Below are 14,018 nucleotides of genomic sequence, written 5' to 3' on the forward strand. Positions count from 1 at the left end.
TACCACAGACTGTAACCATCGAAAGCTACAGAGCAATTCAGAACACAGGGAGGCAAGACTTCTGACTTACGGTTTCTCACCTATAAATGCTCAGTATGGGAATTGGAAGCAGTTGGAAAACCCACTGGAGTCATTAAGGCCTTTTTCTCTCCACAGACCTGTCTCTGGATAGACCTCATTTTCCTCTGGGCAGCAACATGAAATGTTTCTCACTAAAAACTCTGAAGAGCTCCGAGGGAGTCAGACAGCGTCTCATTTTTATAATGCAGGAATGCTACAGGCTAGAAAATATATATAAAATAGCTACTACTTACCACAGGAAGTACACCCAGTGCTTTGAAAAAGCAAAGCATTCAGGTAGGGAGAAGAGAAATTCTTCTCTAAGAACCCATGTGATTCATCTGGTCCCAGCAACACCACACACCAGTACACTCTCCACACCATGTAACAAGTTGTTCTCACACTATGGACTAAGTGTGGGCTATTTTTGGACACATCAATGTTTTCCATGGACCTATCTAAGATCCACAGGTGCCTGAGCTGCAGAACTGCCACAATCTCATCTCTGTACGTTTACTGCTACCGTGTGATGCTTCAATATGCGGAGGAAGGGAAGACAAGAGACCAACTCTCCAGCATTCAAACAAATGGCAGCTGACATAAAAGGACAGAAAACAAGCCCCAATTTCTTGACAAGCTAATAAATTCCTTCCATTGTTGTGAAGTGAGAGAACATGATGTTTACCAAGTTATTCAACAGCAGAGGAAAACAAACACCGTTGTACTATACACATCATGGCACAACAGATAACCACAGAGTGCAGAAATGCTCCACTGAGATGATCAGCTGCTAAACTATGAAGGAGTTCACCTCCCTTTGTAGCATGATATCCTTGAGCTTCAAATGCACTCCAGCCCCAAAACAGGATTGAACATCATAGCTCTAGCTCCACAGAAAGCACACCACATGCAGATTAATCTTCATGTAACACCCATGTTCCCATCAACATGACCAGCTTATTCACAACAAACTACTAACAAATAAGCACTGATGTGAATGAAATACACATCAGGCTTCTTTGCTCAGTGCTCGTAACAGCAAGCTCAGCACAAGCTGAAAAGAGCCACACTAAGTTATAAGAAATGCTTTTTCTGGGGCATCCTGTGTCACTGGGTGGGAAAAGCCTTTGTCAAAGCCAGTAACAGGCATCACTGCAGGTACTTTATGCAGTGCTGTAGAGCTCAGGCTGGTGATACAGATGAACCGTGAAGTTTCCTGCCCCTCTACTCTGCTCCTGAGAGACCCCACTCGCAGCACTGTGTGCAGTTCTGGTGTCCTCAACATAAAAAGGACATGAAGCTGTTGGAGCAAGTCCAGAGGAGGCCATGGGGATGCTCAGGGGCTGGAGCAACTCCTGTATGAAGACAGGCTGAAGAAGTTGGGGCTGTTCAGCCTGGAGAAGACTGCATGGAGATGTCATAGGAGCCTTCCAGCATCTGAAGGGGGCTACAAGGATGCTGGAGAGGGACTCTTCATCAGGGAGTGTAGTGATAGGACAAGGGGTGATGGGTTCAGAGTGAAACAGGGGAAGTTCAGGTCGGATATAAGGAAGAAGCTCTTCCCTGTGAGGGTGCTGAGGCGCTGGCACAGGGTGCCCAGAGAAGCTGTGGCTGCCCCATCCCTGGCAGTGTTCAAGGCCAGGTTGGATACAGGGGCTTGGAGCAAGCTGCTCTAGTGGAAGGTGTCCCTGCCTGTGGCAGGGGGTTGGAAATGGATGAGCTTTAAGGTCCCTTCCAAACCCAAACCAATATGGGATTCTATGATTAAGTTGCCCTCCACAGCCCCATATTCGGCACTGTAGCAAAAGGAAGTTAACAACCTTTAAGACTATCCATGTACAGGCATCAGCCTCAAAATCAACAGCTCCAGCAGGAATCAGATTTGAGACTTCACAACTTCTGTTTACACTGAGAAGTCTCATATTTCCCCCTACAGTTTGTATGTTTAAGGGCTTCAGTCTGTTTTCCAGGACAGATGAATAATTTCTTGTATCAGCCCACTCTTGGCTTCCTACCTGCCCAATAATATGCCAAAAAAATTAGATTAAGTGTTGATTTTAGTAAAAACTGTTAACATTAATGAATAATAAATGTCTCATTTCTGCATATTTGCTTCTTCTGATGCCTCCAGCCAGGATGGCTGAATAACTACCTGCCTATTTCCCCCCCCCCAAGGCTAGTCATGTTCAATATGATTACTGCTAAACTATGGATAGCAAACAGTTTTAATTATCAATTTCTGGACTAAAGAATTAGTTTCCCAGGAAGAACACTGCAGGAACAGTATGTGGGCATTACACTGCTGTGGGTATTTGATTAAACCAAAATGAAGGAAGAGATACTGTGTCCAAACTGCAAATATGGGTTTTACACTAAGCAATATGTGCCCTGTTTGCACCTGCAACATGCTAAAAAATCCTTACAGAAGAGGAGTTGGAGTGCCCATTGCTCTTGACCACTGCTGTATCTGTGTTGCTGGAGAGCTTCTCTTCATCTGCTCCACAATATCAGCCATGAGCAAACGTGTGCCTGAAGGCAGAAGCAGCACTACATGATACACAGATGCAGCTTGGAAATCCAGACAGATTCTTCCATTAGCTCGGGATCAGGTTTCTTTAAGCACACAGTTCATTTGCCTTCACACAGCACCACTTACTCAAAACAAAACAATCACTGAAGACAGTGGGAAACACCAACAAAAAGAGGCAAACTCATCAAACTTACATATTTCTCACCTGATCAGGAAGATGAACACTGCAGTGAAGTGGAACTGAACCAAGTGCTGAATCACTGGGGGGATCCAAGCTCTAATTAATAGCATTCCACAATAAACTTTCTGCTACTTGTTTCTGTGTTGCTCCAGGGACTCCAGAGCCATCATATAGAATCCTAGATTGGTTTGGGTTGGAAGGGGCCTTAAAGCTCATCCAGTTCCAACCCCTGCCATGGGCAGGGACACCTTCCACTAGAGCAGCTTGCTCCAAGCCCCTGTGTCCAACCTGGCCTTGAACACTGCCAGGGATGGGGCAGCCACAGCTTCTCTGGGCACCCTGGGCCAGCGCCTCAGCACCCTCACAGGGAAGAGCTTCTGCCTAAGAGCTCATCTCAGTCTCCCCTCTGGCAGGTTAAAGCCATTCCCCTTGGCCTGGCCCTACAGGCCCTTGTCCAAAGCCCCTCTCCAGCTTTCCTGCAGCCCCTTTAGGCACTGGAGCTGCTCTAAGGTCTCCCCTTCAGGAGCCTTCTCTTCTCCAGGCTGACCCAGCCCAGCTCTCTCAGCCTGGCTCCAGAGCAGAGCTGCTCCAGCCCTCGCAGCATCTCCATGTCTCTCTCCTGATTAAGCTTCACAATATTTCATATATACTTGCATCATGCCTATCAATAAAATTAATAGTACAGCAGTAAGGTTATCAAAATTACCCTTTAGAGAGCAAATTAGAGAAGGGGGTTTGTTTATTTACATGTTCTCTATTTTAAACTATAGTAACCATCTACAACCCAAAGCAGACTACAACAAGCCTTTCTAAGGTACAGAAAATGAGACAGAACCAAAGCACAGCCCTTGCCAACACAGACAATTTCTGCCCAATAAGGAATTCGTGGAGCTAAACCAAGAAAGCAGTTGCTAGAAGCAACAAATAATCATTTAAGCAGAGCACAGTGGATGTCTCAAAAAGCCCTGTCGAATCTCTGCAGGAAATAGCTGCAATGTGCCAGGGAGACTTCAGCATTAAAAAGGGGAGGAAAAAAAGGAAAGCAGAGTAAAAAGCAACCTATTAGAATCAAGTTAGTTTTCATAAGGCACCTCTTGATGACCAAGGCCACACAGCAATTACAGTATTTGCTTTCTCATTCCAGTTTAAACAGTTGTGATCACTACCAAAAGCTCATAGAGCAGGAAGACCCAAGGGCCAAGCCCAGCATCCTGCTGAGAGCCAGGCTCAGACACAACAGCAGCACAAGCTCTCTGGGGCAGCAAACCTAATAAACAAGAAATAAGAGGTGAACAGAAGAGGTCAGGATGTGAGGGAAAGGGAATAACCCACCTCTCAGCTGCCCAGAGGGTTACTCAAACATTGGCAAGTTGCAAATTACCCCAGGAATAGGAGCAGGGAGTCTGAAGTCCAAATTGGTGGGAGGATCAAGAGTTGACTTCACAAATGCACAGAAGATGCATCTAAGTGCTCTGCAGTAAGAAATACTGCATGATACAATGTGCTAATTCATTGGGATTATCTCCCCAGGGAAGTGGTGGATTCCCAGTGTTGGACACTTAAAATACAGGCTTATAATATCGTGTGGTTTAGGATGCTGCTTGCTTAGCTTTACATGCTTAGCACAGCAGCTGGATTTGCTGGAGCCTGAGGCTGTAAACTGTGGACTTTCCACCCAGACATGCTTTCAGCTGGAAAAGAGTTAGCTTTGATAGTAATTTTCCTAGAAGCTGGAACAGTGCTGTGTTTTGTCTTTCATAAGGGAAAAATGTTGGTAACACCCTGATGTTTTAGCTGTTGCTAAGTAATAGTTATCCTCAGTCCAGGACTTTTGTGTCCCATGGTCTGCCATGGAGCTAGTGCACGAGAAGTACAAACCAGAAGGAGGTTACCACTGCCAGCAGAAGCTGTGACTCAAAGAGATAAAAACAGCTAACAGGCTGCCTGTATGGAGACAGAGGAAGAATCCAATCAGATGTTAGAACACCCAAGGCCAAAAACTCACCTGTGGACTGAAAAGGTGTGTGAGGACTAAGTGCATAAACCATAAGGGTATGACTATCCAGGGACTGCTTTGTTCAAGCTTCCTCCTAGAGGTACCAGCTAGAGATGTCCCTTCTGCTGTACTACTCAGTTACAGGATTTTTTCCCTGGAATTGAACACCTGAGATTCTGCTGCAGGAAACAGGATTGAGCCCAAAGGAGGAGGAAGAAGCACATCCCAGAGTAAGTGCATGTGTGAGTGAGGAGTCAGAAGAAGCACTCATGCACTCACTGGAGCTGTGAAGGGACCTTTGGTCCCAGTACTTAAACGCTTGGGTGGTGTGAGAATGATCAGGCAGAAGCTTCTCCCATAACACTGAAGCAACCGACACATGAAGCAACACCTAAGATCAAACAGGCACTCTGGAAATGTTTACTGGAGGCACCTTAGAAACAAAGAATCAACCAGACTCGAAAAGCCCTTTAAGATCAAGTCCAACCCTTCCCAGCCCTGCCAAGGCCACCACTAACCCATGGCACTGAGGCCTCGTCTCCACGCTGTGTGAACACTTGCAGGGACGGTGCCTGCAGCCCTGCCCTGGGCAGCCTGTTCCAATGCCTGAGCACCCTCTGGGGAAGGAATTGTTCCTCAGCTCCATCTAAACCTGCCCTGGTGCAGCTTGAGGCCGTTTCCTCTTGTTCCATGCCTTGTTCCTTGGGAGCAGAGCCCAGCCCCTCCTGGCTCCATCCTCCTCTCAGGCACTTGTAGGGAGCCATCAGGTCCCCCTTGAGCCTTTTCTTCTCCACACTGAACCCCCCAGGTCCCTCAGCCATTTCTCACCACACTTGTACTCCAGAACCTTCACCAGCTCCACTGCCCTTCTCTGCACCCACTCCTTACTACTACATAGTGGTATTTAAGTCTAAGTTAATATAATACAAAAGTGAGGAAACAATAAAATCCCATTTTTTCTGAAAATCAGGATTGGTGGGTTTTTTTTTCCTAAACCTTCTACTTATGGGTGTAAAAAAAAACCACTGTGTGAAAAAGAGCCTGTCTAGAGCATGTGCTCCTCCTCACAAGTGCAGACCTCTGAGACCTTAGCGGAGCTGTATTTTAACAGAGCAGGATGAAAAAGTTCTATAAAGCACCCTGGGACAAGAACAACTGAACTTCAGACAGCGTCTGCAAGCTCTACAGATTTCCAGAGGTTCATTAAACTAAATGGACTTATTTGAATTTTATAATTGAAACCTGTTGTCTTAAAGACAAGTCCCAAATGGGGTGATCTACAGCTTCCAGCACTATTTAACCGCAAAGCTTATCACCTGATAATACATGACTGGAAGCCTCTGCAAAGTCTCATTGAAATCATTGTAAAAGTTGGTTCCTTATGAAACAATGCACAAGCGGAAAAACATAATGATCTAAAAGGTATTTAACAATTCAACTCATCAGCAACATGGTGAATGTTTCCTCATTCATTTCACAGGTTGATTGTTACTAGATTTAGATTAGATATTAGGAAGAAAAACTCACTTTTGAGGGTGCTGAGGCGCTGGCACAGGGTGCCCATGGAAGCTGTGGCTGCCCCATCCCTGGCAGTGTTCAAGGCCAGGTTGGACACAGGGGCTTGGAGCAAGCTGCTCCAGTGGAAAGTGTCCCTGCCCACGTAGGGGGTTGGAAGTGGAGGAGATTTAAGGTCCCGTCCCTTCCAACACAAACCAGTCTGTGATACTATGATTCCCACGAAACACTGGATTTGAGGAATTCAATAAAACATTCAGGAGAAACCACTCCCTTCATGCAAACAAAGAAAGAAGTCACTCTTTCATAACAAGAAGTGGCAGAACCAAGTCTCTTCAAGATGCTGTTAAACATTCAAAGTAAACAGAGCATTATAAACCTTTTTCTCCTCTACTTACATCCCATTAATCTTTTATGCTGCTTACACAGTTTGTTTGAGTATTTTCAACAGAAGCTGCTGAGCTTTTCATCACTGAGGACTTGTAGACGGACGCATGAATGCTGCAGTGGAAAGGCCGAGCAGGCCATAGCCATTTAAGTCAATATCATCAGGGAATTCTTTACTCTGCTAAATTAACCAACCCATGCTCAGATTTGATCACATCAAATCAAATAATCCAAGCATAGCTCATGACCACCTGATCCTCCACATGCAGGAAATCTTAAGAACCAACTCTCTACCTTTTTTTGTAAGTAACTTTAGATCCAAGAGGCCAACACAGCTATTAAGTGAATTATCATAGAATCCCAGACTGGTTTTGGTTGGAAGAGACCTGAAACCTCATCCAGTTCCAACCCCACCTTCCACCAGAGCAGCTTGCTCCAAGCCCCTGTGTCCAACCTGGCCTTGAACACTGCCAGGGATGGGGCAGCCACAGCTTCTCTGGGCACCCTGGGCCAGCGCCTCAGCACCCTCACAGGGAAGAGCTTCTGCCTAAGAGCTCATCTCAGTCTCCCCTCTGGCAGGTTAAAGCCATTCCCCTTGGCCTGGCCCTACAGGCCCTTGTCCAAAGCCCCTCCCCATGTTTTCTGCAGCCTCTTTAGGCACTGGAGCTGCTCTAAGGTCTCCCCTTCAGGAGCCTTCTCTTCTCCAGGCTGACCCAGCCCAGCTCCAGAGCAGAGCTGCTCCAGCCCTCGCAGCATCTCTGTGGCCTCCTCTGCATTCGCACCATGTCCCTCTTGTGTTGTTGCCCCAGATCTAGACACAAGACTCTACCACATTCCCAGGAGAAAAATCAAGTCTTAAGGATCAGTATCTGCAAATCTGTAAGAGCAGAGACTGGATAATGCTACTGAGACCTGCCATCTGGATGATTAAAAGATGAAGTGTATTTAAGGATCCATAGGCCACCCTGTGCTATGACCCCATCCCGGTATCGCACTGCATCCTATCAGCAGCCCTGCATCCATCAGTAAGAGACTGGGCAATTCCATCATGAACAAGATCGCAAAGCTGCGCTGGAATAAAAACCTGATGGAGGCAATGTCTTTGAAAGAATTCAAGCCACAGAACTAATCACTTGAACAAAATCAACTACTTCTGCTTCCTAAGGTTTTGTAAGGATAACTGAGCTCCAGCTCTGCAGAATGCACTGACTAAAGCTAAAATGAGGGCTGAAAAATAAAGTACCTCAAGCTTTTACCAAGGCACAGTGTGACCTATGCTTACACACACTGTCCCCTCACATACTGTTGTATATTCACACACTCACCCTTACCTATTGTTGCTATAACCAAAGATCTGTATTAAGCTATAAACCATCACTTACCAAGCATTTTATCTACATGCCTCAAGATCATTTCAGGGAAGTTTCTCATTTAAAAACATTCTCTGCCATATACAATTTAGTCTCAATGAATTTCTGAACTACTTGTAGCAAAGTTGCTACCTTGATAACATTGGAAAACACCATTAGCAATAAAAGTGGTTTTAAGAGACCATTACAGTACATACAGATCAGAATAACTCAGCTATATTTCTTGTAGCAGCTATTTCCCCAGTGTAACAATGAGGGCAAGAGTTCTACATCCATCTGCCTCGCTCCATATCAAACCGGGATATCAGTTCTATTGCTGTAGACAGAAAAAGCAGACCAGGTCATTAGTAAGAATCCATTTAACAAGAGTTCACTGTAAGCTTAATAAAAATAATGGCCAGAAAGCACTAAAAGAGAATTCCACTTGTGAAACAGCAAATATTTTCAAGGGGTTTTGCCTGTAATTTCAGCTCCTGCAGACGTCTGTTGTGCGCGTTTGCCTGTGTGAAAGCTGAGCACAAAGATTTCAATAAGGTCTTATGGAGTCACTGCTAAAGTTTGTTTCCTCCCAATTAAAGGAGCTATTAAAGGCTAGTTTGAAAAAATAACACCCTTTAATTGGAAAGAAAAATGCCCAACAATAAAAAAAAAAGAGGCAGAAACAGCCACCAATTAAAAATGTGACAAGATGTCGCTCCAAAAATACAGCATTTGCTAAATGCCACGTTGCTTCTTGCAGAGCACAAAAGCTGCTTCAACCAGCCAGCAACAAAACAAAAGGTTATGGAAAAATCAATATACATACACAGGTTTGTCCTCTGGAAGAGAAAAACCCTCTTCTCTAAGTTGTCCTCCAGCAGCTGAGTAGGATTTTCTGTTCTCTGCACTACTTTTAAAAGAGATATTGCTAAAGTCCATGTCCTCAGTATCAGACCTCTACAGTATTTTGACCTTACAAAGTACTTCTTATTTAAGGAGCTGGAAGGATCCTTCTCATACATGAGGGAGTCAACACGTTTTGAAAACAGGTGGGCTAACGAATGAGCACCGGTGCTGTGCTTTCAATGCCCCAGAAGAAGCATGGGATGAAAGTTGTAAAGCTCTGATATACAGTATCCTACCCTCAAAATCACAATCCCAGGACCTATGTCCAGAGGATGCTCAGGGGCTGAAGCACCGCCCGTATGAAAACGGACTGAGAGAGTTGGGGCTGTTCAGCCTGGAGAAGAGAAGCTGCGTGGAGACCTCAGAGCAGCTTCCACTGTCTGAAGGGGGCTGGCACAGGCCGCCCAAAGAAGTGGTAAATGCCCCATCCCTGGAAGTAATCAAGGCCAGGCTCATCAAAACCTTGGGCACCTTGGTGTCATGTGAGGTGTCCCTGCCCATGGCAGGGGGTTGGAAATGGATGATCTTAAGGTCCTTTCCATGAGTCTATGATTCTATGTCTTCTTGTAGCAAACAACAGTCATTCCTTCTTTTCAGCAATATGAGGGCAAGGGCAAATTGAAGATACTCTCATATCCCCTAAAGGCACAGGGGAAAGGAAGGCTCCCTTCAGCAGCAAAGGTGGGATTATAATAGCAGGCTCTGCAAATATCCATTGAGCTTCCCAAACACTCTTTACTTCTAAGATTTATTGTTATGAACAAACCCTCTATTTCTCCTCTACAAGAAACAAGAGAGAAACTGTGCCCAAGATCTCAGTGTAACCCAGCGGCAGCAGAGCTGAGGGTATGAGTACAACACCTCAAACTCAGCTCCCCTGGTAAGGATCAAGTTGGAGCAAGTCCAGAGGAGGCCACGAGGATGATCAGGGGCTGGAGCATCTCCCAGAGGGAGACAAGCTGAGAACATTGGGGCTGTTGAGCCTGGAGAAGAGAAGCTGTGTGGAGACCTCAGAGCAGCTTCCAGTGTGTGAAGGGGGCTACAAGGATGCTGAAGAGGGACTCTTCATCAGGGACTGTAGCGATAGGACAAGGGGTGATGGGTTCAAAGTGAAACAGGGGAAGTTCAGGTTAGATATAAGGAAAAAGTTCCTTACTATGAGTGTGGTGAGGCGCTAGCACAGGTTGCCCAAGGAAGTTGTGAATACTCCATCCCTGGCAGTGTCTTGGGCGACATGGTTTAGTGTGTAGTGTCCCTGCTCATGGCAGGGGTTGGAACTGGATGATCCTTTCCAATCCCAACTATTCTATTTTCTCAACCTGTCTTCTTATGGGAGCTGCTGCATCTTCCTTATCATCCTCATGGCCTCCTCTGGACTGGCTCCAACAGCTCCATGTCCTTCTTATGTTGGGAACACCAGAACCATACAATGTTGCAAGTGGGGTCTCCCAAGAGCAGAGCTCATCTCAGTTTACGCCATTCAGAGCTGCTCAAAAGCAACCCTGTAGAGACTATAGGGATGACCCAAACTTTCAGGCTATACAGAGACTGTGATTAAGAACAGTGACGCCACACTGACATATCTGCACTTCACTTTCCTGAAGCAGAACCAACACCCTGATTTTAGACCAGAGTCCCAGCTCTCATAAAACACTATTTCTTACTCAATTCCACTTCTGGAATACATTAAACTTTGTCAAGGATCTACCCCCACCCTCCCTTAAAGCAAGACACTTTCTCCTGGGAAGTCCAGTGAAATAAGTACAAGAATCCCTAAATCTAGTATAAGAAGAAAGGAAATTATCTAGCCCCTTGCAACTGAAGGCTACTGAGCTTGAGTAAATATCACAAATTATCCCTTCATTAATACAATCATTCATATTTATGAAAGCCCTTTCAGCTTTGCATTTCAAAGCATCTTACAGACATTCAGACCGAGTATAGAAATACTCCATGGATTCTGCAGACCTAAACAAGGTTTCTTTTTCAAAGACATAACCCTCTTTTCTCTAACCAAGTATAATACCATAATACTTGAAGAAGCTCCTCTGGTTTTGCTTGTTTACTGCAGAAGAATGTAGTCAAAGTTCTGCTGCTTTTCATACTCTGTTTCCTTTTATGGGCCTTTCACACAGGAGCAACAGAGAAATAAAAACCCTTCTAAATAAAGAGGGAAATGCAAGTGTAAAACCACAAGGATTGGCAGAAGACTTCATAAAGGTATTAGAAATAAAGGTCTCAAGAAAATAAAGCTTTGCCACATTTCAAACCAACAGCCTGCTGTTAAGACTTGTAATACGTTTCCTGAAGCTGAGTGAAGTTATAACAAAGACACATTCAACTTGCCCAAATTTGTCTGTAACAGTGTTTTATGGGCATGGAAAAGAGCAGAAGTGACCTGTTGCTTGGCAAGTTCACCCTCACTTTAGCTACTATACAAAACAACAGAGAGAAGAAAGTAATTTCGATTCCTTTCCATGCCATTTGCTTTTTGTACTTGGCTGACCTTAAATGTGGATATTAAACACAACTCTTTTGCCTTCCTTTCCAATCAGTTCTACTTGCAGGTTTTCATGGTCTGGCTTAACATGCCCCTTGAAGCTCCACGAAGAATCTCTATATCCAAAGCACAAGCTCTAATTAAATTCTGGAGGTTTAGTTATCAGCTGTTCTGCTGAGTAATTTTAATTCCATTGAGTTTATAACCTCAGTGTTGTGTCTAAACACTGGACCTAAACCAGCCAAAGTAGCAGCGCCTGTGAGCCAAAGATTAGTGGACAAACACCATTTCTTATTTGGAGAAAACAGCAACGTGAGCTCACTTTCAGTTTACATTAGAAGTGAAATTAAGCCCAGATTTATTAAAATAAGAGACATAAAAGGCCCTTCAAATACTCTTGCAAATTACAGAAAACAAAATGGGGAGCGAAGACAGAAAGACAAGTACTACAGGAAATGCTGCCACAATCAATGTACATATATTATTCATTCTTCCCCTATCTACAGATCACTGTATTTTGTCTAAATTAAGGTTATCTAACTACAACTCGCCATGTTTCCCTCTCCAGATTACTCAACATTGAGGCTGATGAAGAAACACTAAGCACAACACACTTTAAATACACATTATTTCTCCCCGTCCCAAATGTAAGGTTTAAGTGTCCAACAAAAACACAGTATCCAGGTGAGAAACTTGGGTTTTTTTTCAGTTTTTCACAATTAAGCATTTATAATGCAAATGGTCCTTGTAAACTCATAAACAATTGCACTACTACAGGTGTAGGTCTGGATATAACATCTGCAAGAACAGTACCCATTCTAACAGTCATGGATTTGGGTATTCACTTCCTATTCCTCTCCCTTTCAGCACTGTTATATACAGAAGTGCACTATTACCACCATCATACTCTATGTTTCCATGAGGTCATACCAACGTAGACTCTTCCCCATCTGCACACATACAGGTGTAACTCCGACCTAAGTAAATCAGAGTCTGTAGGAGTTCTTCTTACAATACAAACCAACCGCATATCCTCAAAATGGAAAAGTCTGTGTTAAGCGTAAGCTTTCACTCATTGTTCAGCATGTTGCGGTTATCTGTTGTCATCCAATTCACAGACCACAGTCACAACCCTGGAAAAGTGAAGCCGTTTTGAAGCTCTTTTTTCAGAGCCACCATCTACCTGAAGCTTTACAAGAGCTGAAAGACCAACTACCAGAGTAATGAAAGAATGGGTTTAATCTTAAACATCATTCAGAGGAGATCTTAAAACCATTAACACATCCTTGATACAACACTTTGCCTACAGTAACTTCCCCAAAGTAACAGAATGAGTGTACTTTCTGGCAGACACTGAAGGAGGAACCAGCATCTCAGAGTTCATTACAGCTCACAATATGATGCTGGTGTGACTGCTGCTCAGACCTGCTTTAGCGGGTGTGCATAACACTGAGGAGTTCCAGTGCGTGGCATCAGCTGCCAAACCACTGATTATTAACAGCACATAGGAGCAGCAGCTAAAGAAAGCACAGCAATGAAGTGAACTGAGGCCCTTGCTTTGCTCCATGTATCTCACAGAACCACCCTCTAGCAGAGGAAAAGGAGATTCGGGAAGAAGAGCAGCCACAAATCAGTAGTCTAACCACGATCAGACACAACTAATTTGCTTTCGTCCCCCCCCCCCCCAAGATGGTCAGCCTCAGAAAGTGCTGCTCCCACTCCCACATCCTAAAGCAGGCTGGAGTCTGCACACCGGACTTCCTAGTCCTACAGCTTTTCCAACCACTCACATTTTACCCACTGCTACAGTGTGCTTGTGAAAGGGGACCCAGCAGCAATAAGAACACAGTGCCTTGACCCTCGCTGTATGCCATTAAGCTAGTAATAACTGCAGGGATTGCTCTTATGAGCCCAGCATACAACACAGTAAAGGGAACAGACGGGGATGAGCCACGCAGGGCGGGAGAAGGGCAGGACACCCCTGAGGGGAAGCTCTGCTCCAGCACCGAGGCCTCCCCACCGCTGCCGGGCTGACCCAGCCGCGGAAGGCCCCCACGGCCCAGCAGAGCGCGCACACAGCCCTGGGTCACCCCCAGGAGCCCGGCCGGGGCAGGACGGGAGGCTGCGGAGCGAGGCCGGGCCGAGCCGAGCCGACCCTACCTGATCACAGAGATGAGCAGCCCCGAAGGGTCCTTGCTCTTGCTTATGCTGCTCCGATAGCGCCCACCCACGTCGCTCGCCGCCATCTTGTACCCCTCTCAAACACAGCGCGGCCACGCCCGCTGGCCAGGATCAGCCAATCAGAACAGAGAAGCCGGTCTTTGACCCAATAGGAGAAGAGGAGGGGCGGGGCGGTGGCAGCCGGCGGAGCCTTCTGGGAGTTGTAGTTTTAATGGTGGCGGCTCCGGCCTGTGCTGTCAGAAACGCGCCGTCGACGGTATAATCAAGGGGGTTAATATTGATTAACAAATTACCAATTAGACACGATACATCTGCAAAGAGGGCTATTCCCAAAAGTCAATATCTGCTCCAGAAGCTGCAGGAAAGAGTGGGAGAGTGAGGGACCAGAACTGTCCACACACAGCATGGCCGAG

At 45.5% G+C, this 14,018-nt stretch overlaps 1 protein-coding gene across 2 annotated transcripts in view; it reads right to left on the minus strand.

The window, feature by feature from the left end:
- Positions 1 to 13,716, minus strand: part of EXOC4 (exocyst complex component 4) — a 394,793-nt gene extending 381,077 nt beyond the window's left edge. For both annotated transcript variants that reach the window (XM_061467959.1, XM_061467960.1), the window contains exon 1: positions 13,585 to 13,716. In XM_061467959.1, the coding sequence (XP_061323943.1) occupies positions 13,585 to 13,670 (86 nt within the window). In that variant the 5' untranslated portion in view covers positions 13,671 to 13,716. The remainder of the gene's footprint in view (positions 1 to 13,584) is intronic.
- Positions 13,717 to 14,018: the final 302 nt, after the last annotated feature.

This window comes from Pezoporus flaviventris, unplaced genomic scaffold (assembly GCF_033815535.1).
Source record: "Pezoporus flaviventris isolate CSIRO_AGI_PZ_B2104156 unplaced genomic scaffold, CSIRO_AGI_Pfla_v1 ptg000046l, whole genome shotgun sequence".
In the NCBI taxonomy this organism is placed as follows: Eukaryota; Metazoa; Chordata; class Aves; order Psittaciformes; family Psittacidae; genus Pezoporus; species Pezoporus flaviventris.